The sequence below is a fragment of the Moschus berezovskii genome, chromosome 7, assembly GCF_049115385.1.
Source record: "Moschus berezovskii isolate FMDL1 chromosome 7, NW_MosBer_1.0, whole genome shotgun sequence".
Classification (NCBI taxonomy): Eukaryota; Metazoa; Chordata; class Mammalia; order Artiodactyla; family Moschidae; genus Moschus; species Moschus berezovskii.
In genome coordinates this window covers 92299539-92325284 of record NC_142466.1, presented here as the reverse complement: position 1 = coordinate 92325284, position 25746 = coordinate 92299539, and the positions used below count along the sequence as shown (strand labels likewise).

General features: G+C 42.1%; 1 protein-coding gene across 2 annotated transcripts in view; it reads right to left on the bottom strand.

Moving 5' to 3' along the window:
* The window catches only part of FAM120A (family with sequence similarity 120 member A), a 120500-nt gene that overhangs the window by 20789 nt on the left and 73965 nt on the right, over nt 1-25746 (bottom strand). For both annotated transcript variants that reach the window (XM_088838147.1, XM_088838148.1), the window contains exons 8-11: nt 21644-21731; nt 18272-18499; nt 15594-15768; nt 5762-6011 (exon numbers count right to left, since the gene is read on the bottom strand). In XM_088838147.1, the coding sequence (XP_088694273.1) occupies nt 5762-6011; nt 15594-15768; nt 18272-18499; nt 21644-21731 (741 nt within the window). The remainder of the gene's footprint in view (nt 1-5761; nt 6012-15593; nt 15769-18271; nt 18500-21643; nt 21732-25746) is intronic.

The following is a 25746-nucleotide window of genomic DNA, read 5'->3' as shown; positions in this document are numbered from 1 at the left end:
TTAGGTGTGAGAGAGTGAGGGGCTAGCCATTAAGAACTTCATCGTAAGTCTCACTGCATATCCAACGGTTCCTAAGTCTGTATCCAGCAAACTTGAAGGATGACCTAGTCAAGTTGCCAGCGGATCCCCCCAAATAACTCCTGGTGATCCCTATGTGATCTCTGGCAAATTGCTTAAGAGGAGTCTGGAGAACTGTGATATGCCTAACAAAGCTCTTTTCCAGTGCTGTCTGCTGAGAAAGGTTTCCCAGCGCTTGAAATTTAAGTTGGCAAAACTAGAATCAGAGTTAGTGCAGAGCCTTCTCTCATTTTGGTAATAATTAATATTCATCCACGGGAATGTAAACAAAAGGGGAAGGAGGAAGTTCTATCCAAATGATTAAGAGTACTTTCAATAAAAATCCCAAAAGAAAAATGAAAGTGTTCGCTGGTGCCAGGCACTAGTCTAAGTATTTACACACAACTGATTCCTTAAGTGGTCACAGCCACCCTGAGGCAGGCACCATTACTGTCCCATTACAGACATGGTAAAGTGGAGGCACAGAGCTTATGTACTTCATGGTCAAATTATGCAGTAGAAGCAGAAAGGAAATGTAATTTCAAGGTAAACAAACAAGGTAAACAAGGTGGTTGTTAAGTCTCTATGGTATTTAGATTTGATCAGATATACTTAAAAGAGTGATGCAAAGGTTTTACTTCATTAAACTGTCGACACTTACAAAGATTAAAAATAACACGCTATGCAATTGGTTGACTGCCAAACATCTTAAACAAAAGTCTTACAGAGTTTTAACCAGAATTTGATGCAAGAAACAGCAAATCTGAAGAAAGTCTCCTTACTTTTCTCCGAAAAAAATTATTGTGGAAAGATTGTGCTCAGTATAAAATGTTCTTTGCCTAAGTATCCATATTATGCATCCCTTTTATTTTTCTTATTTTTTAAAAACTGTGGTAAAATACACATAACATCTGAGCAGCTAACACTTCAAAATACACATAACAAAAAATCTAGCATTTTAATCATTTTTAAATTGACAGTGCAACAGCATTAGGTATATTCACTGTATTCCAACAGACATCCCCCACCATCCATCACTACAGCTCTTCATCCTGCAAACACTAATTCCTCTCTTCATCCCCTAGCCCTAAGGCTAGATGTTTCTTTAAATATGATGATTCAGGAAAAGACTGTTTCATGGACAGATTGTTTTTCTCAAGTTCTTTCCTTGTTTTCCTGGCAGCAAAGACTCTCAGCACTCAGTTTAGCTGCAACAGAAAGTCTTTGGGTTAGTGGTGGCTTAATCGCTAAGTTGTGTCCGACTCTTTGCGACCCCATGCACTGTAGCCTGCCAGGCTCCTCTGCCCATGGGATTTCCCAGGCAAGAATACTGAGTGGGTTGCTATATCCTTCTTCACGGGATCTCCTAACCCAGGAGATCAAACCTGGGTCTCCTGCATGGCAGGCAGTTTCTTTACCAACTTAGCTACGAGAGAATCCCAATACCTACCATTTCCTCCATCTGACTTTCTATTTACATTTCAACAAAGTTAACCTTTCTCTTTTTCAATTCAAGTCCTCAGAAGGACCTTCTGTATACAGAAAGAGCATGATGTGTGTTCCTGAAGATATGCATATACACAGACAGACAGCTTAAATACCACAGAACGTGGATGGTGCCACTGGCACTGCAGTGGACAAAAGCTGGCCTTTGGGAATCCCCTGTGTCCACAGTATCTTATCTGTGCACCGACAGTGTTTTCAATCCCTTTATGTTTCTCAGTTTTCTCCAGACACTTCCTCCTGGGCCAGGCTTTAAGTTTTCTACCACTGGAGTCTGAGAGTATCTGAGTTCCCTGCTAGGCACCTCTCCTCTCACTGCCCTTTAGAAGCATGGAAGCTGGACTAGAAGCAGGTCTCCAAGTCACTTGGTGGACAGAATCAACGTGGTCTGCCTCCAACTGGCACAGTTGGGCAGCTAAATCCTGGCTATGTTCCTGGGGGTGTTGCAACAAGCTGCACTTGTTTGGGGGGCTCAAACCCTCTATCTGCCTTATTGAATTTATTAAGTTCCTCCAGAAAGTAACTCAGTTTGTCTTCTCAGAAGCTCTCTTGGATAAGGACCTCATCTGTCCGGCCCCGACTGTCCCCCAGGAAGGCTGCTTTCTGTTTCGTTCAGGATACATGCTTCACGCTCACACGGAACCTCTGCTCAGATGCTGGTCCCTCCCTGGCGTCACTACAAGGATTCTAAAGATTTGGCTATCATTCTCCCCCTTCCAATTGCTCTGTTCATTCACTCATTCACTTATGGCTGTGCTGGGTCTTCACTGCTGCACACTGGCTTTCTCCAGTTGTGGCTCACCAGCTTCTCACTGTGTCAGCTTCTCTCCTTCTTGAGGGCATGCAGGCTTCAGAAGTTGTGGCACACAGGCTCAGTATTTGCTGTGAATGGGATTAGTTGCCCTGAGGCATGTAGGATCTTCCCAGACCAGGGATGGAATCTGTCCCTTGCATTGGCGGGGAATTCTTAACCACTGGATCACCAGTGAAGTCCTGACTGCTCTTGCAATGTCACATTTGGAACATATGTAACATATGGGTACTGACATCACTAGTGAAAGCATAGAGAAGATCACCACCTCCTGCCCCAAAGGCAGAAGGTGAACCTCATCATGAAAGAACATCAGCAAATCTAGACTGAGGAAAAGTCTACCCAGGGATTGACAAACTGCACCCAGGGGCTGGCCGGCTGTTTTTAAACACAATTTCCTGGAGCAGCCACATCCATTAGTTCACATGTTGTCTAAAAGACGTGACCTCCAGATCCCTGATCTACAAACACACCAGTATTTACTCTTCAGAAACATCTCTGCATCAACCCAAAGAAACCTGAGAAGCTTGGAGGAGACAAGGCACCTGAATGCAAGAACAAGGCAAGATTTTGGTGCTAATAAAGGATATTACTGCAATAACAAAAATCTGAGTATCTGTAGATGAGACATATCAGTATTTTTCTGATTTTGAGGATGTCCTTTTTTTTTTAAAAAAAGGAAACAAAGACATTAGTGATAAGGGGGGTATCATACTCATAGCTTCCATTCAAGGGATTCAAGACAAACATCCAGGAGAGAAGAGGAGAAAGCCTCTTCAGTAAAAATTTAATATGTTGGAAAACTGGGTAAAAAATAGCCACCAACTCTTTGTACTAATCTTGCAATTTCAAGTTTAAAATTATGTTAAAAAAAAAAGATTAAGGAAGGGAAGAGCCTTTGGGATGACAGCCTGGCCTTGTGGCTGCTGACATTTGCCCAGCTCAGCCATCAAGGCCAAGGGTCACGCTGTATGGCCTCCAACAGGGCCTTTCCATATCGGGGACACAGAAGCTGCCCTTTGGTGCCCCTCCCCCAAGCTCAGCAGACTGCTGTCACACAGCTGCAGTTTCTCCAGAGAAAGACCACTGGGCCCATTGGCTCTAGACTATAGCCTGTCCTTGGCAAGCCCTTGGAGACACACCCCAACCTTCTTACTCATCTGCACCTGTCCCTGCCCCCACCCCCATGCCCTTCATCCCAGGTTCTTAGCAGCCATACCCATCAATCAAATAGGTCATGCAGGGTCTACTCCTTTACCTGCTTGTCCCTGTGGACCAAAACACTGGTGAAGGTAAAACAAATTCTCTTCGTAAAGATGGACCAACCCATTTACTGATGTCCTGACCCCAAATCCTGAGACCTGTCCCACAAGCCCCTCTCTCTCATCTCTTCCCAACCAGCCCCTCCTCCTCAGGATCTGAAACTGTGTGAGTCTTACCAAGTGTGAAACTCCATGGCTTCAAGACACAACAGTGTCTGCACAACCAAGCATGTCTTCTCGCTTCCACCCAAGAAGCAAGTATGAGAGAACCTGTGCTGTACTCATGGTAGCTTCTTGACACCACAGAGATGAGCATGGGAGGAGGTTCAATCAAACTCAAGATTACTAGTTGCATTTATTAACCTTTCAAGTTCTAAAATGAGTATGTTTTTTATAAACAACCATAAAACAAACAAACAAATGGGAACCAGGACAATCCTGAAATCATGACTTTCCAAAGGCCATCTGAACAGTGCCTAAGAGGCAGAGCTATTTCTGGAGTGATGGCCAAGGAAGTCATGAGAACTGAGCCAAAGACTGAGGCCTGATCACCGTCCAGTCTGCACTTGCTAGGTATCCCAGTACCCCAGGAGGTCCAGTGAGTGAACAGACAAGACGTGAAGGCACCACAATCCCAAGCACCATTAAATACTATGAGCACTGTGCAAGCATCAACAGAGGCTGTCCCACACTAACGTATGGGTGCTTCTGGCCGAGAGGCAACCAAACAAGCCTCAAGTGCCACCCACATCATTCTTACTCAGGGCCCAACGGGACCTTCAAGTCAGGCATACAGCAGACAGTTAGCTGTCTACCCAACAGATTAAATGCCACACATCATTTTAAACTTGGAAGAGAGAAACACAAAGTAACCAAATTCACTACTGCTATTTGATCTTTGAGTAACCCAAAGTCTTAATGTTTTGGCTAATATAAAATGAATCCCATCAGAGGAAATCAGGAGATTCTAAAACCAAAATGAAAAAATTAGTCTTTCCCACTAGAGTAATCCTCAATGGAGATAAAGATTAGAAACTGATATACCATGCTATATTGTTGTTGTTTAGTTGTTAAGTCATGTCTGACTTTTTTGCAACCCCATGGACCATATCCTGCCAGGCTCCTCTGTCCAGGGAATTTTCCAGGAAGAATACTGGAATGGATTGAAATTTCCTACTCCAAGGGATCCTCCTGACCCACGGATTGAACCTGCATCTCTTGTGTCTCCTGCACTGGCAGGTGGATTCTGTACCACTGGCACCACCTGGGAAGCTCAACAGAGTTGCTTCTGCACTGGCCAGGAACTGAACCCAGGCCTCCCGCATAGCCAACGAGAATTCTACCGCTGAATTACTCCAAAAACCAACAGTTTCCACACAGGCGTTTGTGGCCCACTGGCTGATAAGAGTCTGGAAGAACATAGTGCACCTATCTGGGTTTTTAACCTTCTCTCCAAGGCAGGAGTCAGCCCCTTAGAGACGGCAGGTTCCAGGGCAGGGCAGACACAGGACGAACCTGGGCATCCTGTGGTGCCAGAAAGCAAGGACATGCTGGAGGGGGGTGGGGGTGGGGACAAAGGACATAGGAGCCACTTAACAAGCTCCCAAGGCCTGAGCTGGAACAAACTGAACAAACAAATAACAAGGTTGTATCAGATTATAACCCTAGAAAGAGAGATAACCACAAGTCCATACTGATCTACATATGATTAAATAAATGAAAAAGGAAGAACAGACACATTTTACCAAAGAAAAATTACTAATATATAAACATATAATATAGTCCCCCAATAGTCTTCAAAAGCTTTAACATTTAAAGGATAAACTATGTTTAAAATCATTATGATATCTACATAGAATATAGGTTCATCAAATGTTAGCTATTCTATAAACACACTATATAGCATCAACTCAAACTCATGTTGCATTTATATGACCTATATTTCTATAATATATGAAAATATTAGATGAGGACAAATTCAACTGACAACCTGATTCATCCGGAATAACCCCAGGTGAATCTGGGGTACTGCACTGTAACTTCATACAGTACACTTCTTTGAGAGGCATTTGTACAAGCGCCTGCTGGAGAACATGCAGTGTCTGCAGAGGCGGCCAGTGGCACCTACCGTAGGACGCAGCACAGCACCGTGAGATGAGTGGGCACACTGGCTGGGTTGAGCATGGCTGGTGTGTCTGACCTCATGCAGGCCAGGAAGGCCCTCATTCTGCGGTTCTTGTCCTCCACCGCCTTCCCCAGCCACAGTCTCTTCAGATTGGGGCAGGTCCATTCCCTGAAGGCAAGAGCTTCCACCAATTCCGGGGTTTGCGGAGACTTCCCTTTGTAAGCTGCCCACTCTTTAATGATCACTGGTGAAACTACAGAAAGGCAAATGAGAGAACCATTTATGCCCTATCTTAGCTACTTTAAGCCTGACAAAAACAGCTCTAGTAATTACAGTATGAAGATGTCACTTCTTGTGTAACAATGCATTAGTAAGCCATCAGTCATCAATCCTCAACTCTAAAATATTTTGTTTTCTACTCTGTGCATTTTGGTGACTCATTCAGAATTTCAGTCAGACCATCAATAAATTTCCTCTCAATCAAAGATTCCCCATAAAACTAGTATGCATAAATCAAGGATGTTAGACAAAATTTGCTTTAATATTATAAATCCATTAATAGTTTTAGTAATAACAATGGGTACAACTTACACATATTTTGTGATCATCACAGAAATCATGGAAAATCCAATTTAGATAGCTGATCTTTTTCTCCATGTTTTCACTAATTAAATCTGAGAAATAATTTGCACTTGGTAGCCACTTTACTTAAGCATCTCCTACTGTAACAAGTATAACTGTTAAACTCCAAAAATAACCCTTTATCCAAAGTAGTTTTACCACTATTAGCAGGAATTAATTTTGGAAACACAAACATGCACATTTCCCCACAAAATTCCCAAATAACTTAAGGGAAAAACAGTGATGGGGAAAGGAGAACAATGGAGATAAAGCACATTGCACAGAAGTATGTTAAAACTTCTCCCCAAAGTGCACTGATATAAACAGTCAGATGGTAAAACGTGGGTGTGCATTTTGTAACAAACAGCTTACTTTGGTCAATAAACATGAGAGCTGAAGCAGGGCCACATGGAGACTCCATCCTCCCCTCACATGGCTGACAGCAGGTACAGAAGCCAGGATGATGCTATGATTCTAATGCGATCTTGGATACGTCAATTCTATCCAAATAACCATACCCCAATCCTGGGCTCATTTTCCTTAAAGTAACACCTGAGGCAAACTGAAGACTATGAAGAAGCCAAATCCCGACAAAATTAAATGATTAACTGGCTCATCTCCAGCTCCACACCAAGTCTAGACAATCATCTCTTCCAACATCATGAAGAATTTTAGGAGTTAGATACTTGGATAGGCATAATTGTTAGCAACAGGCAAAGCAAGCTTTGCACAATCAACCCCAGTCAAGTCAGGCGGTAGTGTGCTGCAGAGGAGCGCCACGACCAGCCATTCTGTAGGGACCCCACTCCCAGAAGCAGGCTGCTTGAGCAGGGGTGCAAAATCAAGACAGTTTCTGAAAATTCTTTTACAAAAAATAACTGTTTTGTCATTGAGGAAATCCCTTTAATTCACATTTGAATATCTTAGTGTTTAAATGTTTAAAAAAATCCTAAACTTAAAAGGTTTAAAGTCCATCAAGTCAAAACACAGAGACACATGTATATGCAAATACATGCATCTTTAAATTTATCTATATTTTAGGTGCCAGACACAAACTCATAAGGTCCCTACGGTCCAGCAGACCCTGTCCTTGGACTCACAATCTAGCCACCCACCCCCATTCCTGCTGAACTCCAGCGCACACAGCTCCATAGATTGCCACCTGTATGCAGAGGGTTGGCATCACCACCACAGTGCCCTCCTAGGTGCAGTACACCCCACCTCCCTCTGTTCCAACTACATTTACAGAGGCTGGCACACTGTCAGCCCCAAGAAAACAAGTGAAAGGAGGTTACAAGATAAGCCATTAACCAGTACACTGCGTTTCCATTCAGTCAGTCCACAAAGTTTATTTTCATGCCCCCCCCACAGTAAAATTAAATAAATCTATTTCTTCCATGTAGCATCTTCATTTTGGTGACAAAGATTTATTTACTGGAACTAATTATATTTTATCTTTGGTTGTTAATCTGGGTTAATAACCTAGTTATCTAAGGTCTCTCATGTTCTTCCCCCAAAATACACACACATACACACAGGCATGCGCGCAAACAAAGACTAAGCTTACTGCATCTTAAAAAACTCAATTTATAATGCCTGGGTCTCCTCTGAGTTTTCTCAACAGAAGCATTCTTATTAAAACCATCTTCATCTATTTATATCTTTCCCCTTTGTCATCTCTGCTCTTGCTTCTCTTTAATAATTTTTAGCAATCATTTTATCATATTGTTTTCATTCTAGAAATAAATTTTTGGTGGAGGATTTTCATTCTCAAGGTCAAAAGGCTTCGACCTGCATATACTTTATGCTTCAAACCCTAAAGTTACGTGGAGGTCAGAGATGCTAACAGTCCCTTCACAAGTTCTCCTGAGTGTTCCCTGAAGCTGCCCTAGACAGCTGTTTACACTAGCTGGGGCTCCAGGTGTGCCTGAATTTACCTGGCCTGATGCTGTGTGCTCAGATCCTATTCAGCCTGCAAAGGCTACAGATGAGCACACACCTGTGCCTGAGAACTGCCACCTAATGCTCACCTGACCATCCCTCCCATGTCCTGGTAAAAGGACTTCCCCAGTACATGCAGGGGAGACTGTAGCTGTAAAGAAGTATTAGATATAATAGCTTCCTCTTATATTCTAAGCATTTTTGTTGCTATCTGCACTATTCATGACTAGAATGTTCAAGTCTAATTTGGGAAATACATGTTCTCAGAGAAAATAAACGTGCAGTAACAAAAAAGCTTTGTTCCGAAAGCAAAGGTGCCCTGATTTGCTTTATTTTTGACATGTGTCTGTTTTTAAACTGAAGACTTGGAGATCTTCTGCGTACACCACTCAGGAGCTATGGAACCTGTGGCCGATCGCCCACCAGACACTTACTGAGCACCCACTATGCAGTGAGTGAGTCAAGAAAGGCAGCCAGGGCGCAGATGTCAGCCACCACGTGCCTGGGTGAAGATAAGGGTCTTCCCAAATTCTGAGGCCTGGGTGCCTCACGCACCTTGCCCCAGCCCAGCCCTAGGACTAGGCACCAAAACAAGGGGGGCCAACAACTCACTCTGTAGCACAGTCCGGGTAAGGAAACGCAAAGACACCTTGCACCTCAGTTATGTGCTTACAACTATGTGAGGTCAAGTTATGTTTATAGGCTCGTAACATAAGATTAATTAAAGGTTAGTGTTTTATAAATTGATGAATTCCAAGGGACATCCCATTTTCAAGTAGACACACAGCAGCCTCTGTGTTATAAGTTCATCCAATGGGTGGCTGATGCACACAGGGTACCTTCTCTCCCTCTGGCTCTGTGATTCTTCCCAAGTTGCTGCTGCCCACTGTTTTACTCCCTGAGCTCTCCTGAAGCTCACAGGAATAAGCTGATGCAAAGTAGCCAGCTAATAGCAAGTAATCTGGGCTCTTATAATTTTTGGAAAAAAAAAAAAAAAACTAGTTATACAGGGATTATCCAAGTGGTATGGGACAGCTGGATTATGGGAACACTCTGTGTGCAGACAAGAGCACTGGGGTATAAAACCCTCTCTGTGAAGGCACCATTTTAGAAAGACATGTTCATACCTCCTTGTTAAAATAAGAATAAGAGAATCCCAGAGGTCAGCTAATCTAGCTACTGTCCATGAATAAATCTTCTGTGTATCACCATCAACAAAGATTTATCTGGTCTTTTCTTCTGACAGGAAAAACTCATGATTTCAAGTGGACTACTTTGAAAAATCTGAACATCAGGTTGTCTTCCCTACCTGAAACTAAACTGAATTTTTACACCGGCAAAAAGCAACTCCAGGGTACCAGTTTTCTGTTATTACCAGTGGCTAATTTACAACACAGTTTCTTTGCTGGAAGCACGTCTTCAAAATACAATTTCAAGACATAAAACACTGCTGAAGACTTAAGCTGTTAGTAAAAACCCAATGTTTTCCATCAGTCGTTAATCTTCTTCTATTTTCACATTTACACATATGACAACCAGGATCTCCGGAATCTGTTATAATACTGATTTTGGGATCCATCCCAGGCCAGGAATAATGAACATGTTTCATTTTGTGAGCCTATTTCAGATGACTGGCAGTGGCTGCCTACAGTGCCATACAGTGAATTATGTCTCTAAGTTCACTCCAGAGCACCATGAGCAGTGAGAGTTATAGCATGCACACAATGTGGTTAGAAGATAAGGAGAAAGGTGGACACAACCAACTTCCAAGGCTATGGCCGCCTGGACCTCTGGTCCGTGTCTGTGCAGTGTGTATTTGGGGAGGAGCCACTGTTTTACTCCCTGAGCTCTCCTGGAATTACAGGAAACACACACACACAATAAATAAAAACAAAACTTCAACTCCTTCATATCAGACTTTTATCAGAAACGGGAAAATGGGCGCAATGACAGCTGGTCTATCCTTCTTATGAGAAAACTGCTGGTTAACTTCCAAGCAGCTCTGTGTGCAGGCTGGGGGTCCAACTAGCCCCTCATTTCCTTATGCTGACATATGTGTGAGTATCCTCTATGATTCTGAAAAGTAAAAGACTATGAATTTTCTCCCTAAGCTTTTTATATCTGAGGCTGGGAGTATCTTACTGTCCACAAACATATACACGCTCAGTAGGCCACAGGGCACGTAGAACACAGACAGCGTTACATGGTGTTACAGACACTTGCTAAACGCTATTCCTAGACTTCAGTTTCCCCATTTACGTCATTCCTACTGTCTCAGAAACTCCGAAGTTCAAGGACATAAACATGAATCCAAAAGAGTACCATCAAACAATTCCTGTCACACAACACTGCTTTTCCCATAGATGTCTCTTGAACTCAGCCACTCAAAGTTCTGTGAGGGAAAAGCAGTTTGCTAATGCTACTCCTGAAAAGCTTTGAGGAATACAAAAATTCAGATTAATATACAAACAGCCTTCATAGAATCGTAAGAAAAATGTTTACGACAACCAATTTTCACACATATAAAAACAGCATACTAATTAATATTGGTCATGTTATTGTTTCATAATGTGAGTCACAATGAACAAATTTATTTTCAATCAGCAATCCCAATGACTTGGCACTAACAAAATTTCTAAAGCAAATTGGATCAGTGGCGGTGGGGGAATCAATGTGTTCCTTTTGGCTTTTCTCGACAGTTGAGAAAGAAGAGAGTAAATATAGGGAAATACAAATGTAGTATTTTGTAATTAGTTGCTCAGTCACGTTTGTTTCTTTGCAATCCATTGGACTGTACCCACCAGGCTCCCCTGTCCATGGGATTTTTCAGGCAAGAATACTGGAATGGTTGCCATTTCCTCCTCCAAAGGAACTTCCTGACCCAGGGATCAAACCAGCATCTCCTGTCTCTTTCAGGGAGATTTTTTACCTGCTGAGCGATCAGGGAAGTCCTAAATATAGTATAAGTATAGTAAATAGAAGCATAGTATATAAACTTGCTATTTTTTTGGTGGGGGGGAGGACACCATATTGCTTGTGGGATCTTAGTTCCCAGACTAGGGGTCAAACACTTGCCCCCTGCAGTGGAGATCTAACTACTGGTTGCCAAGGAATTCCCAGGCCTGCTTTTTTCTCTTCAACTATAGCTGAGGTGACTCATCATCCTGTAGTCTTTGTAGAACCAGATCCCTTTCTTCTGGTCCTTCCCATTCATCACTGGGGAGTACCTGGGTGGCTGAGCAGCATCCCCACGGAGAAGTCGTCACTACGGTACTAAAGGTCAGAGCTGCTTCCAGGGCAGAAGTGCCTTAGAGGAGCAGCCACAGCACCTGGATCACACGCATACAGGCCTGGAGGCCAGGGCCAGCTCAGACCAGGTGCCTGGCTCCAGGCCCAGCCCCTATTTCAGCAGCTGCAGAGAGAGCTAGTTCCCTGGGCCCATCTCTCCCCAGAGCAACTGCCACCATCACCATTTAGCCCAAATGGGTGAGACTGTTTGTGCTGGGTCAACAGTCTTCTGCTTGACCCACTGCTAAGACTGTGAATTCCACAATAGTGACTTCAGTAGCATTCTCCCACAATAAAACAAGTATTCTTATTACTCTCCTAAAAGCAAAATGATAGAACCTGGGAATGGACAGGGAAGAACAGAAAAATAAACTGCCAGCATGTAATTCAATATGATTTTCAAAGGCTGAAAATTTTTCCCCCCTTGTATTTGTATTTCTTCTAAATTACTTTTGGAATTGTCAAATGACAGTAAGTTGAATGTTTCATATCATCTAAACTTAATTTTTTAATAATTTATTCTTTAACAGGAGGAAAATTGCTTTACAATGCTGTGCTGGTTTCTGCCATACAACAACGCAATTCAGTCATAATTGTACATATATCACCTCCCACCTGAGCCCTGCTCCCCCTCACCCCACCCCTCTAGGTCACTGCAGAGAGCCAGGCTGGGCTCCCTGTGTTGCACCGCAACTTCTCACCACCTATCTGTTTTACACATGACAGAGTATATACGTCGATGCTACTTTCTCCGTTCGTCCCACTCTCTCCTTTTCCCACTGTGTCCACAAGTCCATTTTCTCTAAACGGCTGTGATTTTTTAAGGATTTGATTGTAGATATCCTACTTTAGCCATATTTTAAAAAATGAAACTTTGGTAAGTCATATGAATATTCATTATAGATTATGAACATTTTATCATATCCTTTAATCAAGAGAAATAATTCCAAATGGATACATGTCTTACATCTAACAGGAGCTAAGTATTTTTGAACAACCCTATAGGCTTCAATATGCCTTTTGACTAGTTCTGACAACAAAGCCCTCTTCGGAAAATTCTTGATTGTCACAGTGACCACATCAAGAACATACACCTGTATGCACAGCATTTTGAAGCCATGTTAGATCAAAACCCTCACATTCAGAAGTAGCTACATCACGCACATGAGTAGGAGGGTTTACCTGGAACCCACACAGCTTGGATTTGGCTACCAAAGTGGAAGGCAAAGGCAGCAGGCACGTGGAGAACAAATTTGTTCCGAGGACCTTATGGTGCACTTTCATGTCAAAGTGCACTGATTTAAAAATTTCATCTACATATGGTCTATGAATAAGTGTAGGTAAAACAAGATTTCAAATCTTATCAACCAAGAACTCCTGAGAAACTGTGCAAGGTTAGCCGCTTTGGCATGATCAGACATTGTTATTTTCCCATCTCATCCAAATCATAAAGAAGCTACAATATTTTCTCCATAAAATAGTCACTTAGTAGATGTTTCAGGTATGGAAACCTAAACCAGTGGCATTGTAAGAGTCAGTGTTTTCCACTGGCCAAAAGTAACAGAGCAATGACAAACAACTGTATGCCATCCTTGAAAAGAAGTCAGTGGAGTGGGGAGGGGAGTAGAGGCAGGAGGAAAGGAAAAAGACATGCCTGCCAAATTCTCTTTGAAGTTACGGCTTTCTCCCACTCACCCACCCTTCCCCCATCCACCTCACAGTGGAACACTTTCCTCCTTTCTTTTATATTCCCTGTGCCTCCCAGCGTCCAAATGAGGTCAAGACACCTCCATCCAGAGCTTCAAAGAGCTCGTCTGAGTCACCTCAGACTTTACCACCCTTCTCCTTCCCTTGATCATGCCACTCCCCATGCCCTCCAGCCCTAGCCAGAACTGGCCTGCCATAGGCAGGCTGACCTAGTCGTTTCTCTGTGAGAGCTGCGCTGGGCCCTATGGTGTAGTTTGTACATTTAGCTCTTTACCACAATTTGCCTCCCTCTTGCTTATGTTTAGAGGATGCTAGTCTATTTAGTCAATACTCTCCCCTGGCTTCTGCTTCCCCTATTGTCTAAAAGGCCAGCCTCTCCCAGGCCAGTAAGACACCTGTATCAACTAGGTACAAATTAACTGATGAGGGAGTGGAGCATGCGGGGTGCTCTCAGCTGTGTGTTTCACAGGGTTTTAAAGTCACAGACCGGCAGCAGGGCAGAAGAGACCAAGACTCTCACTTCCCAAGAGCACCTGGCACCTGCAGCTTACCTGTGACATAGAGAACTCCCTGACACAGGTGAGGGATGCACAGTGCCCACTGCTGAGGACATGAACAGAGCACACCAGCCATATGCAGCTGCTCTATGAAGCTATGGATACTGCTAAGGGGAGCCCAACCTGGGATATACCTGAGAGTATTCAGGTTTTGATCACTGAAAACTCTTGAGGATTTTCTGCATAAAGGTAACTGTGTTTCTGGAACACATAAGCAAATGAAGAACAGCCTTTCACCATGAAAGCCAATATGGAGATAAGGAGCTGAGGACACAGCAGGAAGTAGGGCCACATGGGACCCTGTAGCACTCAGCATTCCAGGCCTAACAGAGACCCACGAGGCTACAGGGACTAAGATGCTCAGGGCTGGTGGTGAACTGGAGGTCACAGCTGTGAGGCCAGGGTGGTCTGGGTGGGCCAGCACAGAAAACTGGCCAATCCTGTGCAAAGTAAAGAGGTCTTCTTTTCTGAGCAAATAAATCACACCGTGGGAGAAAAGGATGAGGATTTGTACACCTGGAATGTACCGGGCCTCTGAAGTGTCCACTGACACACTCGGCGTTTCACATGGTGCCCCCGGCCTGATCAAGGTGATGGAAACATCAGCTAGAGGAGGCCCTGTGGAGTCGGCATCACCTTCTTCAGCTACAGTCACACAAATTACTCAGCAGTCACACTAGGTATGACCATCTTCAAGTAAGGGAAGAGACAGATGGCTTCATTTTAAAGGCTTACAGAATCACAATTTTGTCACAGTAGAAGAAACAGAAAACTTAAAAACCTATAGAACTGAGTGTTTAGATAAAATTGCTAGTTTTATCTAAAACTAGTTTTAGATAAAAATCTCTAGTTTTGAGTTCCAAAAGTAAGATCTACTCCCATACTTGTCCTTGAGCTCAGCTTCACCCATGTTACCAGGCCTGCAGTGACCTGCCATACAAGCAGGTGATCTGTCACTAAATATCTTCAGTTTAGAGGATGACTTAGTAATCTGCAAATTTCCACACTTCATAATACTCTTATTTTAGATTGCACATTTTGGGAAACATTTCTGTATTTCCTACTAAATATACAGTGACTTTTATATCCCCTATATTAGTAGATAAAATTACCTAGAACAGAAAGGCATGATTTTCTCCTCCAAAATCACATTGGCCCACTGAAGAAGGAAATACTTTGACCTCAACTTTTGCCCAAATTTCAAACAACATTTTCTGTCTTCCCACATCCCCCTCCACCCCCAGAATCGATCAGCCGGAGGCCTCTAAAGGAAATCGTTACAAGTCCCCTCTTGGCTTCAGGGATGTGTGCAGCAACTGCACAGAAGCAGCCCAGTGGACAGCTAGTGGGACCTCCCCAGGAACACTGATTTCTGCAAAGAGGGAACCACATCTCGTGGACACCACAGCAGAAACTGCTGTCAATCTGCCCAGGACATGTTAACCACGAGGATGGTGACCGTCAGGACTGTTTCCAGATCAACGTTCAGTTTGAAGCGTAAACCTGTTGTTTTATCATTTTACTGAATAAACACCACTGCTGGGATGTTACTGAGGAAAACAACCTGTGGCTTGTCCTTTTGTAAGAGCCCCGATGGAGCCCATCTCCTTTACGTGGGGACTCTCAGGGTGAACTCAGTCACGATTCTTCTAAGGCTTTAAAAATGCACAAGAGATTACGAGGTACCGAAGAAAACAAACAATGGATTTTACAGTACATACATTCTGGTGGAAGTCTGTTCTTTCTAAAAGCAAGTCTCTCAGTTTTCTTTCTGCTTTCTGCCAAGCTAAACAGGACTCCGTAAACATACTGACGAACTGGCCTATAGAGCAGGGCGGCGGGAGGCAGGTCTTTGCTGGCTTCATCTTCAATAGAAACAGCAATTTTGATTTCACCCTTTGCATGGAAGAAAGCAGAATAATATTGCACATTTTTCATGTTGAATTTACAATAAACTCACAGAAATATACTGTATTATCTCCAGTTAATGAAATTGCAATTCTATTCCAAATCAATTGCTTAACAAGTTGCCTATATCAAGATGTTTAGGGAGAGTTCATTTAGCAGGTTTAGTCAACGTATATGCTCAAAGAGTCAAAATAAAACCTACATTGTTTTATTTTTAACCTAGAACAACAACAACAAGAACAAAAACCATGTAAATGCTTCCAAAGTCTTCAAAAAAATCTAGATAGGTAACACCAGACAACAAATAGAATAGAAAATGCTGAGAACTGGCAAATTTTATGAGTCAAGATGGTCATATGTAACGTAATTCATAATTTTCAATGACCTATATGAAATCCAAGAAAAGAGCACCCTAAAAATAAAATGGTCACATATTTTCTTTACCAGGCTCTTTCATACAAAATTATCATATACAAAAAACCTAAGAGAACTCTTTTAATGGCATTCGTTTTTAAAGTGTTCAGCATGTATCAGGCCTCCAACCCAGTGCATCAAGTAACTCAACAGACAAGTCCCACTGGATGAGACAGCCACCAGGGGCTGGAAATGAAGGAAGCCCTGTTCTGCTCATCCCCACCCCCACTCCTCTCTGCCAACATAGCAGGGGCTTCCTTGTGGCTCCAGGAGACAAATGACTCTGTGACCACCTGCACCTGAGATCAGTCCAAAAATTCTGTGGTCCTGTACTAAATATTTTATGTTATCACGGTACATCTCAAGAGGAATTTATATGCATATTCCTAATATAAAAATATATTTATGACCCCAATGTCTAGTAAACTTATTGATATGTACTCTTTTAATCATGTCATAACATTTATTCTTTCACATAAATTTAATTTAAAATTGATCTTTTCCCTTATCAGAACCTTCACACTCATTAATCTAGTAGCTCCACATGTGGTTAACATTCATCTAGTGAGTATTTACTCTCCCAAAATTATGAAGCTTTTGACGATTCTCTACATTCTCACTTGAAGCTTGAATTCACAGCAAATGTCTCAGCCTGGAAAATTTAACACCAGAGCCACTCAGCTTGCAGGAAACAGCACACATTTCAGTCTAAACTTTTCCCAAAATACTGAAAAATTTTAGGTGACACCTTAAAATCTGAAGATAGTCAAGTTCACTTTTCTCAACCACAGTCATTTCATCAGTATTTGCCCTTGAAATCAGTGCATACTGAAGAGGAGGACAGGCAGTTTTGCATCACTCAGACTGATTTAACCAAAAATCCCTCAGTCAGACCCACAAGCATGGCAGGGCACAAAGAGCAGGGAGTAGAGGGACCTTATATCCCAAACAACCCCAGAGTGAAAGGGCACAACCTTCCCAAAGCTTGAGTCCCTTTAAACTTAGCAAAATCCTTTTCCCGCAACAGTAACCCTCACTTACCCTTATAATCTATGTTGGACCTGAAAGATAAAATTTTTACTTTATAACCATAATCTGAGAAGTGATACCACACATGCATACCCATATCAAATAACAGATGAGACTTGGAGGCAATTACAATTCAAAATTACAATAAAGGACCCAAATAATAGCACTGGTCTTCCTGTCCTTTATTTTATAAAATATAAAATCAAGCAGTTCAAATTAGTCAATTAATGGTTAAAAGTGCAGCTCGAGAGTGCTGTGGAATGGAAGCCACTTGTAATTACTGACTCCATTCTATAAACCATACATGGACTGTATAAAACAAGAAAAAAGTTTGATTATATATGGTGGTACATATACAGATGAAAACACAATAAAATACATATAGTAATGAACCAATTTTATACCAGAAATCTGGTCACTAAGTTAAATTGTGGATCTATGATTATAAACATAAATATGACAAGTCACTGAGGAAATTTAAATAAACACAAATCTATTCAAAACACCAAGATTCAGAAACAGTTAATGCCACACTGTGTATCTATTTAAGCACACATTTTGGAAGATACTAATAAAGTGACAAAGCCCCGTATTTCATTGTTTGCTGTAAGTACTCAATGAGGTAGAGGAATAAGTTAAAGTATGAAGTGCTATCAGCCACTCAGAAGTTGGGAGCTTCTAGGACAGATGATAAACCAGATTTAGTATGTGACATCACAATTAAACTTGACACTATAGCAAAAACATGTAGGAAACTTTGAAAGTAGAAATACAAATAAAATTACAAACCAGAGAATAACATGAAGTGCCATTAATTAGAAGTTTCAAAAATAATTTTGTGTTAAATTGACAAGAAAAATAAGACTTTTCCCAAGTTCTAATTTTATTGTGATTATAAATATCCATCTTTTTTCTCCAAGTTTAGAAAGGGGACAATGAACTTCATTTCAAATACCGTGTAAGAGAAAACGCGGTTCCAACAGGAAAAAGGACACAGCCCACAAGAGTGACCACTGAGACAAGCCCACACGCACAGCCCAGTGCGTACCTTTGTCAGGACGTGGAAGATGTAGGGGTACATCAGCCCCTTCTTGTGCCGATGCTCGGCCACTCTCAGCACCTCAGGCGCGACAGGAGGCAGGGGTGGGGTGGTGATGTCCATGTGGTTCCTGGTGGGCATGGACAGGAGGCACGGAATTGGCTGAACAGTGCCAATCTGGTTCCCCTTTCCTTCAGCAAGCTGGCTGCCAGAAGAGGCAGTGGACGAACCTTCTGCCTGCAGAGCCACGGGTGAGAGGAGAAAATGGGTTCATGTCACATTCCCACTCCTTTAACCTGTCTGTCCAGTTTTAACACAGAGAGATGTGATTACCAACTTCAAGGAGGACAAGGGGAGCTGTGACCCACTCCTCCTTGAACAGAGGAAGTGTGAATGGATGCCCACTGTGCCTGTGTCAGGGATGGGAACCTAGAGAACTGCTGCAGCTTCTGCTGGGTGACCCCACTCATGGCTCCTCCCTTGGGATCCCCATGAGATGAACAGACTTCTGTGGTTGCTAACCCAAGTCCCATCTGGCTCCCCCAGGTGACCAACTCTTGTGATTCTGCTTTCCTGAGAGACCCCTCCTCAACTCAATGGGTCGCATCCTCTCTACAGATGAAGAAACTAATTCTCCAAGAGGGGATGTCTCTTGTCTGTGGTAACGAGACCAGTAACTAGTGAACTGGGACTAAAACTAGGTCCCAGTCAGGCCCGCTCCTCACCACCACCACAGTTCTTATTTAAAGAAGAAATAAAACCCAAACCTCAAGTATTCTCTTAGGGTTCTTAAAGGCCCAAATTAAGTATACATAGGGTACTGTCTGCCAAAAATTAAAACCAAAGAACAAGCTAAAAGCATTAAAACTGATGAGTCAGATCTACATAAACTGACACAGAAATATGTGCATGGCAAATTGTGAGGTGAAAAATATCCACTCTGTACAACCAATCACCAAAATACAAAATATATGTACATGAATAGGAAAGAGTATGGACACCAAATGACTACCTCAGTGCTGAAGGGAGACTCTTAGTTTTCTCTTTACAAATTTTAGCAAAGTCCTAATTGTTTACCAAGAACAAGTATTATTTTTGCAGCAAACATTTTTCCTCACAATAAATCCAGAAATAATAATTGCTCACTTACTGCTTCTGGGCACCCTAAAAAATATACAAAGAAAGGCAATGCCAAAGAATGTTCAAACTACTGTACAACTGTACTCATTTCATATGTTAACGAGATTATGCTCAAAAATCTTAAAGCTAGGCTTCAGCAGTAGGTAAACTGAGAATTTCCAGATGTACAAGTTGGATTTAGAAAAGGCAGAGAAACCAGACATCAAATTGCCAACATCTGCTGGATCATAGAAAAAGCAAGGAATTTCAAAAAAAATCTACTTCTGCTTCATTGACTACACTAAAGCTTTGACTGTGTGGATCTCAACAAACTGCTGGAAATTCTTAAAGAGACAGGAATACCAGACCACTTTACCTATCTCTGAGAAGCCTATATGCAGGACAAGAAATAACAAAACTGGACATGGAACAACAGATTGGTTCAATATTGGGAAAGCAGTACACCAAGGCTGTGTATTACACCCTACTTATTTAACTTCTATGCAGAGTACATCACGCGAAATGCTGGGCTGGATGACTCACAAGCTAGAATCAAGACTGCCAGGAGAAATAAAACAACCTCAGATACGCAGATGATACCACTTTAATGGCAGAAAGTGAAGAGGAACTCAAGAACCTCTTGATGAAGGTGAAAGAGGTGAGTGAAAAAGCTGGCTTAAAACTCAGCATTCAAAAAACTAAGATCATGTCATCTGGTCCCATTACTTCATGGCAAATACATGGGGAAAAAATGGAAACATTAGCAGATTTTATTTTCTTGGGCTCCCCAAATCACTGCAGCCATGGAATTAAAACACACTTGCCCCTTGGAAGGAAAACTATGACAAACTTAGACAGCATATTAAAAAGGAAAGACATTACTTTACCAACAAACGTCCATCTAATCAAAGCTATGGTTTTTCCAGTAGTCATGTATGGATGTGAGAGTTGGACCATAAAAAAGGCTGGGTGCCCAAGAGTTGATGCTTTCAAACTGTGGTGCTAGAGAAGACTCTTTAAAGTCCCTTGAACAGCCAATCTTAAAGGAAATCAACCCTGAATACTCATTGGAAGGACTGATGGTGAAGTTGAAGCTCCAATACTTTGACCACCTGATGTGAAGAACTGACTCATCTGAAAAGAACCTGATGCTGGGAAAGACTGAGGGCAGGAGGAGAAGGGGATGTCAGCAGATGAGATGGTTGGATGGCATCACTAACTCAATCGACATGAGTTTGAGCAAACTCCAGAAGATAGTAAAGGATAGGGAAGCCTGGCGTGCTGCAGTTCATGTGGTTACAAGGAGTCAGACACAACTTAAGACTGAACAACAATAACAATGAAAAATATTGATTTTCTGAAACAAAATGTATTCTTTCAGTGGTATGCATGGAGTGCTTAATTTCATCCTTTAAAACACAAAGTGCCAAAATTAGCCTTAAGAAGAATAATTCATGGATATCTCATGAAAGTTTTCTACGTTTTCCATTCCCTAGCATGTAGACATAAACAACTGAAAATGCTTTGGAGTATGTATCCAGAATGCATTTCTGTTATTTATTTTCAGAATAATCATTCAACAGTGAGAATATTTCAGAGTTTTAAACATATTTCTAACATTCCATCATCCTGTACAAAAACAAGCCCTCTTCCAGCTAGAGGCCAGCTCATCCTAAGTGACCACAGGTGGGGACAGATGTGGCTTTGTAAATTTAAAATATTCATCTGGAGATGAATATTAACAAGTAGAAATAGAAAATAAAGGGGGGGGAATAAAATTTAGTTTATTTTTATTTTTTCATTTTTAATGTATACATCACAAAACTTTTATCACCTAATCATCACAAAACCCTACAAGAAATGAGGGCTCTGAAAGGCTACGTAGTGAGCAGAGAGAACAGGATGTCTATTAGGTCACCACCCTGCCCTGGTAGAGAGAGCAAACTGGGGGTAGCACAGCCCTTCCCCGCTCACCCATGCCAATGTATTACTCATAAATAACATGCTTAAAAAAAGAGAGAGAGAGAATTTTACTTTATTTTTTTTATTTATTTATTTATTTATTTTATTTCTAAAAAAGAATTTTATTAAAAAAGCACAAATGCAAAGAAATGAACAGAGGAAAATGTATGCGTCGAACCTGGACTGGTCACTTATGATAATATACATGCTACAATTCCAGAATTTTACTTTAAATCAATCCCTGGCACTACATGGTGAGAGAATGAGAATTTGAAAGAATAAAAGGCACAGACTTACTACCTTTGTTTGGTCTCCTGGGTCTCCCCGTGCTTGAGGTTCTGAATGGCTTCCTGTCTTCTCCCAGCCAATCTTGTTCCCACTGATATGGCTGAATATAAAATGAACAAAAATACCAATTAGTGTTGACCACTTCCCACATGTACTCACGATGATAAGAAGGGCCTGCCCTGAGCCTACAAACCAAGGATACCTTATGCTTTACTGATCCCACCCTGTGAAACAACCTACATCCAGAGAAAATCCTATCACAAGAACGCTTTTCACCTACTTCAACGGTAACCACCTACTGAGGAAGAGAAATCAAGCACCTAACCTGGGCTTCCCTGGTGGCTCAGAGGTTAAAGTGTCTGCCTCCAATGCGGGAGACCCGGGTTCGATCCCTGGGTTGGGAAGATTCCCTGGAGAAGGAAATGGCTACCCACTCCAGTATTCTTGCCTGGAGCATCCCATGGATGGAGAAGCCTGGTAGGCTACAGTCCATGGGGTCGCAAAGAGTCGGACACGACTGAGCGACTGAACGGAACGGAACCTGTGCCTCACGACTCAGCTTAAAGATGGTCTAGGATGTGCTAGTGCTACGGGTGTGCAGGAGACAAGTGCAGGCCTTGCCTTTGGGAGCTCAGTCGTCGTGGAGAAATAAGACACCACATTCAATTGACAATCATCAGGTAGTAGAAGATTAAATGTTATCCGGGTCAAATGTTACTCATAATTTATAAATAAAAGTAAAGTATTATACACCAATGACAATTCATGGGGGGCATTCCTATTCATGGTAGGGAGCATGGGAGCTAAGGCTAGCGATAACTCACTCAGAGGTATGCGCCTTGCAGGCCTAAGGAGAGGCAATGGATTTGTGAGTGCAGAGAACAAGAAGTTACCTGAATCTTACTTGGGGAATGATGTTCTTTGGCAAAGTAAAAGTGGGAAAAAAAGATGCAGAAGATTACAATGTATCTTAAATACCAGAATGAAGTATTTTTCAATCAGTATTCTTAAAAACTGTGGGTTGTGACCAATTAGTAGCCTGAGAAAACAATGTAGGGGACTTAACAAGCATTTTTTTTTTTAAAAAAAGGAAATGGGGACTTCCCTGGCGGAACAGCGACTAAGACTCCTCGCTTTCACTGCAGGGGGTACAGGTTTGATCCCGGGTCAGGGAACTAAGGTTCCACTTGCTGGAGGGGAGAGAGAAACAGAATAGACCAGATGCAGCAAATGTCGTATGAATCACTTATTTCAAAAACTCTTTTTCCATTTGTGTATTATGGGCCACAACGTAAAAGAAAATTTACTTTGGTACCCGGGCAAACTCTGTGAAAAGCAGTATCCTGGAAGGAGTAGGGAATCTAGAGGGGCTTGAGTAGACAATCATGGGGATCACCTGAGCCACTACACGCACCCACCCTTCACTTGCCCCTCTCCCTACAGCGCTCCAAGCCAAAATTATCTTCTAAAACCAGTGCTGGCCATAAGACAAGCCAACATAGAGAGTTTTTATTTGGCTCGCCTTATCTGACTCGTGTGACAGAGATTTTAAAACCTGGTAATTCCATCTTCCAATCACCTTCATTTTAGTTCTATTAAAAAAAAAAAAGGCCACTGCAAAAGGAGAAGAGTGAGACTGACCCATCTTAAACCAAGAATCATTTCCCATGTCGTGATATTTTGCAGTCTAGTTCCTTGATGCCAGTCACCCCAATACCTCCACATCAAACAAGGTTATCCAGCATCCAGGCTCCTAGTCTTCAGTGAAGACTCAGAGAAACCATTGCTCTGTACGAGTTTGCTACTCATGTGTACAATCTCAGGCTACAACTTTGCAAAACCAGAGGAAACTCTAGTGATAAGAAGGCATAAAAATAAATACAAGTATTCAAGAGCATAGTAATCCATCCTATTTGAAATCTAAGAGAAGAGCAGCTACTACATGAGTGAGCAGATAAGAAGCTGGACAAACTGATTAGTCAGCCAATTATTCATTGAGTATCTACTGGTCAGGACATGTTATGTGGTAATTGTGCCAAGACCTCTGAAATAGGGAATTAGAAGGTATATAATCTTGTCATGGAGAAGGAAATGGCAACCCACTCCAGTGTTCTTGCCTGGAGAATCCCAGGGACGGGGGAGCCTGGTGGGCTTCCTTCTATGGGGTCACAATCTTGTCATACACATGTCCAAAGCGAGTATTTCAAGCAAAGGGAAGGAAAGGTGAGTAGCTCTGAAGTGGTTTATTTAGAAGGTGGTATAAATAGAGTTGCTTAAAAAGTCAGTAACATTTATTGTGTGAAATTATAGAACAAATTACTTGACACATGTTTTATACAGAAATATAACATTTATTACCTACAATTTTATATATTTAAGGATATCCTATCTACAAAATGCACACACGAACAGCTTAATGAATGTCTAGAAACACACGACATAAGCAACACAGGACTGACATCCCAGAATCCCCTTCTTGACCTGCTCCTTCCTCAAGGGTAATAGTTATCCTGACTTCTAACAGCAAAGACTGCTTTTATACACCATATACACAGAATCATGCATTTGTACACTTTTTCTGTCCAGGAGTTTTGGTTCAACAATATTATTGCAGAGCTGGTTCCGTCTCAGGGCCACACGCACTCAGTGCTGTGGGGGCACACCACAGGTGGGTCTACAACCCAGTCCGGAGACCCCTGCCCCAGAAGCACTTAGAATTTTCTGTTGTTCTTCGGCTGGCCTTTTGGGAGGAAATGCAGTGAATCTCAGCATAGTCTAATGTGCACTTCTCTGATAATAATGAAGATGAGCATCTTCACACGTGTGACATTTTCTTTTGTAGTGTGCCTGTTCAAACATTCTGCAATAAGTGGACAATGTGCAGAACGCTCTTAAGGACTTACAGGAAGTCATCATCTATTCTGGATACAGGTTCTTGGTCAGGTGCATGGACTGCAATTATCTTTCATGTCCTGCTGGACTGACGCCCCTCCCTCTGTACAACAGATTTAAGCTTTTATAAGAGATGCCCTGATGAGAACAGCTGACTCATTGGAAAAGTCCCTGATGCTGGGAAAGACTGAGGGCAGAAGGAGAAGAGGACACCAGAGGATGAGATGGCTGGATGGCATCACTGATGCAATGGACATGAACTTGGGCAATCTCTCGAAGATGGTGGGGGATAGGGAAGTCTGGTGTGCTGCAGGGGTCGCCAAGAGTTGGACATGACTGCATGACTGAACAACTGCCATATGTGATGCCTTGTCTTGTACAAGTTGGCTGCAACTGGGTGCAGCCTTCCCTAACCACCCCGTGCTCGCTATTCTCGTTTCTGTGTTTCATGGTATGCATCACTTTCAGCACTATTTCTAATTACTGTCTGTCTGTATCACCCAGTCATGAACTCCACAAAGATAATAAAATGACAGAGTCACTACAGAACAGGTGTGCAACAGCTGACTGACTAAATCACATAACTGTAGCCTAATGGATATGGCAAAAAAGGCATCAAATCTGGGTTTTATATGGATGCACTGTAGTGGGGAGATCATGCCATGTGATTAACGTGGAAGCTTGTCCCAATTAAGATCATGTACAATTTTTATTTATAAATCTTAGTTTTGTTTTATAAACTAAAAAGTTATCATAACCTAAATGTTTGCAAGATCTTTTAATACTGTACTATAAAATCTAAAATTCTGCCTAAAAACCATCTTGACAGCAGCTAATTTTATGAAGTTCAGAATATTTCAATAGGATAATTATATTACTTTATAACTTAAGAAAACAAAATATTTGATCCAACAAATGCCGTGCTTTGAAGAACAAGATGGATTAGAAGTTTCTGGATATTTGTATATTCAGTTAGGTTCCATTTTGCACAACTGCTCCCACCTTATAATCACACTTGGGACTGCTAATGGTGTCATGAAGTTTCATCAGCTCCACCCTGAGAAAACCTGCTGAGACCCAGGCAAGCCACAGGGAAGTGGATGGGGAAGGGCAGGAAGCCTGCATGTGTTCTGGATTTGAATTTTCCTGCTCAGCCAAAGGCACAACTCTCTGTGGGTAAACTTCAGGTTCAGGAATCCATTCACAGCCACAGCAACGACTGG